The sequence below is a fragment of the Cynoglossus semilaevis genome, chromosome 10 (genome assembly GCF_000523025.1).
Source record: "Cynoglossus semilaevis isolate Cse_v1.0 chromosome 10, Cse_v1.0, whole genome shotgun sequence".
Lineage (NCBI taxonomy): Eukaryota > Metazoa > Chordata > Actinopteri > Pleuronectiformes > Cynoglossidae > Cynoglossus > Cynoglossus semilaevis.
Genome location: NC_024316.1, coordinates 18,176,696 through 18,181,377, shown reverse-complemented (window position 1 = coordinate 18,181,377; position 4,682 = coordinate 18,176,696). Strand labels below are relative to the sequence as shown.

Below are 4,682 nucleotides of genomic sequence, written 5' to 3'. Positions count from 1 at the left end.
GCAGAGAGGTTCGCGGAGGGGGGGGGGGGGGGGCAGAGAGGGGAGGGGGGGGTCAAGGCCAAGATGTGGGACAACAGAGGCTCTATTTAGGCTGGAGAGGCTGTCACTCAGGGAAACGCCCACGACACGGCTCTCTGAGAACAAGACGGCCTCTGAGATGTCCACACCTTCATGTTGTCCACGCAGCGGTGCATCTGTTTGCGCGGGGGTCCCGTTTAAAAAGATCCCGACTTAGATCCATTCAGATGGGTGTAACGAGCAGCTCGTTTTGAACTACTGGAGGGAAATACTGGTCTAATTATAGTCAGAGGCAACAACCAGAGCCAGGAGGCTGTCGGCTGTTGTTGAGACACGGCAAACAGGAACGGTTGCTAGGGAAGTCACTCTTACGTTGGGGTGGCTTTAGGGTTCGCTGCGGCCTCACAGAAGTTTGTAAAGTACAAACCAGATTATTGGGTTTCCTTTTCTCACTCTCTTGTGACTCATCTTTCCGGTTTCCTGCAGCGAACATTTTAACTTAATCCTTAAAGAAAGAGCGTTCTGTGAAACGGTAACTACCAAAAACACCATCATCATCATCATCATCATCATCATCGACTTATATTCATATTCATTATAAGAATCGGACGAGTTCAATGCAGTGCATGAATCATCGTCACCTGTAACCACTGGCTCACTGTCACCGTGCCACATGACAACTCGCCCCAGATGGGTGTGTCTGTGACCTGCGTGCTGCTCTGCAGCTTTGTCTGCTCATGTACGGTCATGCCTCCAGCCTGAATACACAGTATATAAACACCATCATCATAGAAAGACAGAAAGAAAGAAAGACAGAAATGTCTCCTCAGTCCTTCCCATCTTTTCCAGGATGTTAAAAAAAATCCCACTTGTCCAGATTGAGTTTAATGAGCAGTAATAACATCCGTCTTCCTTGTTTGCTCCGAGAGCAATCTCCTCAAAATGTAAACAAAAACGACACACTATTGAGCACACACACACACACACACACACAGACAGAGATATTCTGGGATGGCAGAGTTCAGAGTTGTGTGCTAAGCATTTCACGCATTCCTTGTTCCTGGGGCTGAACTTCACACACAGCCTGGAATTTCCATCGTGTCCATAAAGAAAAAAGAAAAAGATCCAACACTGGACCACCAGGGGTAGCTGACCACGACAGAATACTGGGCTGAGTTATGAGAACAGAGCGTTTTTGTCAGTAATGAAGAGAGCGTTCTTGTTTTCTTTTTTTTTTATCTGGGAATGTGATTACACGGCACTGCTACAATAACATATTCAGTACAAGGCAGAGTCTGGTCAGGTAAATGAAATAACCCCCAGGGCATGAGCATGGGGGAGAAAAATCAATATTTTAAGGATTAATTAAACCTTAAAATATTTATTTTACCTGTTAATTTTTTTTAAATAATCAGTTTGTGCATTTTCCAGCCCAGACAGCATGATTTTTTTTAACTTTTGAACTGGGCTGAACTGAGATGCAGAGACATGTAGTGACTGTAATCTCCAATACATAATTTAACAAAAAAAAAATGCTGCAGGGAGGTACTTTTTTATACCTAGATACCTTCAAGCTATGTTTTTTCTCCTGCAGCCTTTTACTCTCAGAAAAAAACAAAAAAAACCCAAAACAAAACAAAACAATTGCCCTCTGGTGCTGGAAAAAGTCAAGCCTGGAGTAGATGACGTTAGCAGAGCAACACCACTTAGTTTTACACATTGTTTGTAACAGAGGGATTTTAATATTAGTTTGTAATAATCTGCCATATATATATATATGCATGGTGTTTTTTTCCACCCAATTCAAACCATTTTGCAGCGTTAAAATTGACGGTTGTTGTGACTCACACATTAAGGAAACTTGCTGTAAAATGTTAACAATGGTGATAATGAGGGCAGGGGGGGGGGGGTTCTGCTGAAGGGCCATAATTAAAACCACAGGTTTTCCACACAAGAAGTGGTCGTTCTCAGCCACTGCTGAGTGAAGGTACTGAGGTGTAGCTGTGGTCTCTCTCTCTCTCTCTCTCTCTCTGTTGACACGTTCCACAACTGTGTGTAACACTCTCTCTCTCTCTCTCTCTCTGTTGCCACATGTTCCACAACTGTGTAACATGGTACATTTTTAAAAATAAAAATAAAGATTTATTTGACTAAGGAATGTGATATGCATTGCACTTCCCTGCACCATATTTGGCCCACGGCTTCTACGCCTACAAATATAGTATAGCGGAAATGGTCACGGGCAGAGGAGGAGGAGGAGGAGGAGGAGACGCCTGACAACAGCCTGGGAGTTAACCCGTATAACCTTTCCTCTGCCATTAACTGCAGGCATGTGGCTCCTTGGTGCCAAGTGAGAAAAACAGTGGAGCCTATGTGACAGATTAGAATCTGAACCTTTGCTCGTTAAACCCGCAACCCTTAGGATTTCTCTACAAATGAATGAGACAATAAAACAAGAAAAGAATAATAATAATAAAGGAGTGAACCGGGAACAGGGTGAGAACTTGTGTCGTTCCATTAACTCTAAATAATAATTACATATCAAATTGTCGTGGGATACAAAAGGCAGCGTTACACCCACACATTCTTGCAGTGTTGTTCTGACAGAAGCAGTTGGTGAGAGTGAGTTAACGACTTACTATCTCCGCTGCCAGGATGAAGCCTTTCGGAGTCTTCACGTAACTTTTCAGCTTCTCCGCAATGTTACCTCCAGACGCGGGCGTATCTGCCATTTTTATTTTTTTTTAAAACAACTCACTTATTATTGTACGGTGGTTTAAGGTAAAGTTCGTTCAGAGCCTGAACTCTGACGCGTCGATGAAAAAAAATAATTTAAATTTAAATCCTCTAACGGTCACAATGTCGACCCGCCGCCGCCGCTGCTGCTAACACTGTTTCCACACAGTCGAATGAATCAGTTTCTCCGATGTAGAGGGGGGGGAAAATCTTGTTTTAAGTCCACAAACAACCGCAGCTCTGGGGGAAACTCAGCTTTCACTCTCTTGGGCGGAGAAGGAGGCGAAGGAGGCGGAGAAAGAGGAGGAGGAGGAGCCGTGACCAGGGGTTGACAGTGAGCGGGGCGTCGGACTTTCTACTAACCGTGATGCTGCCTTCAGGAACAACTCCGACATTTTACGACAAAACAAGCGGGAATGCTAATTAACTTTTTGTTTGTGTATTTGTATGTTGTTGTTTTTTCCCCCCGGGCGAATTAATAATATTATACGGTAGATGATGACGAATAGATAGTGTTTATGATCACTTTTACCACTGTAGTTCGAATTAAATTTTACAATTCGAACCAGTGTAGTATTTCCCCGCTGTATATTTCCGCGGTTACATTAAATCCCACACTTTTCCTTTACAAATAAAGCACAAATAAAAATAAATTACGCCGTGTCGATATTACTTTAATAAAAAAAATAACCATAACTTTAAATTAAGTTACCCAAAAGCATAATAAATGACCCACTGACCGCACTGACAACCGTACCAACGGCTAACTGCAACAACTGCCCTGAACGCACCGACCCACCTGTCATGACAGCATTGAGTGTATGAACAGTACGACTGCGGCCGCAGCACTGACAGCACCGACCGCAAGACTGGAGCTATTACACCTGCCACAGCGCCTGCAACCAACTGACCGCATCATGACACCAATGCAATTAACACATGGTAGGCAATGCATCCACTAGGGGCAGTGCTGAGTTCAGATTTCACTGAAGGTCCAAGGTGAGTTTCTCAGATAATAACAGACACGGTGACGGTGGAGGAGGTCCGTTGCGTTCTTGCGGGTAAATACAGCGTGCAGTGTATATGGAACATTTTTGTTGTTGCCTTGTCCTTGGCCTCATCTTGATGTCCCCTTTATCAGCAACTCAGCAACAATTTTACATCGCAATACTGCCCCCAGATTTTTTTATGGTACTGCTTCAGACAGACAAGAAACTTGGGACAGAACTAGGCCAAAAGGCTTCAGAAATGACTAAATTCAAAATACAAAATGAGGGGAAATATAAATGCATTTTGCTTTTGCTGCTCCTCCATAAACTATAAATTAAAAAAGTAGAAAAAAATATATATCCTTGGCAGCTGCGGACAATTAGGAGCACGTTTTCCAGCCGTCAGCAGTATGACTGTATTTTGTTTGTGCATTTTGAGTATGCTCAGTTTTGTTATTCTTAGACAGTCTTCGAGGTGAGCTCGCCCAGATTCAAACGTGTGGCCTGTTTAAAGAAGAGGCGGCGGCAGAGAGAGAGAGAGAGAGAGATAACAGGACGTCCAAGGACGGAGTTGCTGGAACACCACACACACATCACCATGAGAAGAAGGAAACACACAGACACACACACACACCGCGTGAACAAAAGTACACGTTTACCCGTCAACAGAATAAGTTCAAGTTTATTTAATTTACTTTCACACGAATCCCATATAATAAGAATACAGTAGAATTCTGGAGACTCTTGGATATTTCTTTTTCTTCGACTTTGTCATTATCATAAATACTAATATGTATACATCATACACAATAAACACAGCACTATCCAAAGATGTAGAGAGTTTCACAAGACATCATTCACCACTAACAACAGAGTATATTTCATTTCAGCATATTTATAAGAGCTACGATGAACGAAGTGAAAGACCTGGAAGGAAAC

The 4,682-nt window shown here is 43.0% G+C and overlaps 1 protein-coding gene across 2 annotated transcripts in view; it reads right to left on the bottom strand.

Annotated features, from left to right (window-relative positions):
- The window catches only part of plp2b (proteolipid protein 2b), an 11,347-nt gene extending 8,107 nt beyond the window's left edge, over nt 1-3,240 (bottom strand). Inside the window, exon 1 of one of the 2 annotated variants that reach the window (XR_003050920.1) lies at nt 2,658-3,070. Coding sequence is in view for 1 of the 2 variants with exons in the window: in XM_008319257.3 (XP_008317479.1) it covers nt 2,658-2,750 (93 nt within the window). In the remaining variant the exon portion in view is untranslated. Of the gene's footprint in view, nt 1-2,657 lie in introns of both variants that reach the window. The other variant, XM_008319257.3, reaches the window with a different exon arrangement.
- Between the last annotated feature and the right edge of the window lie 1,442 nt (nt 3,241-4,682).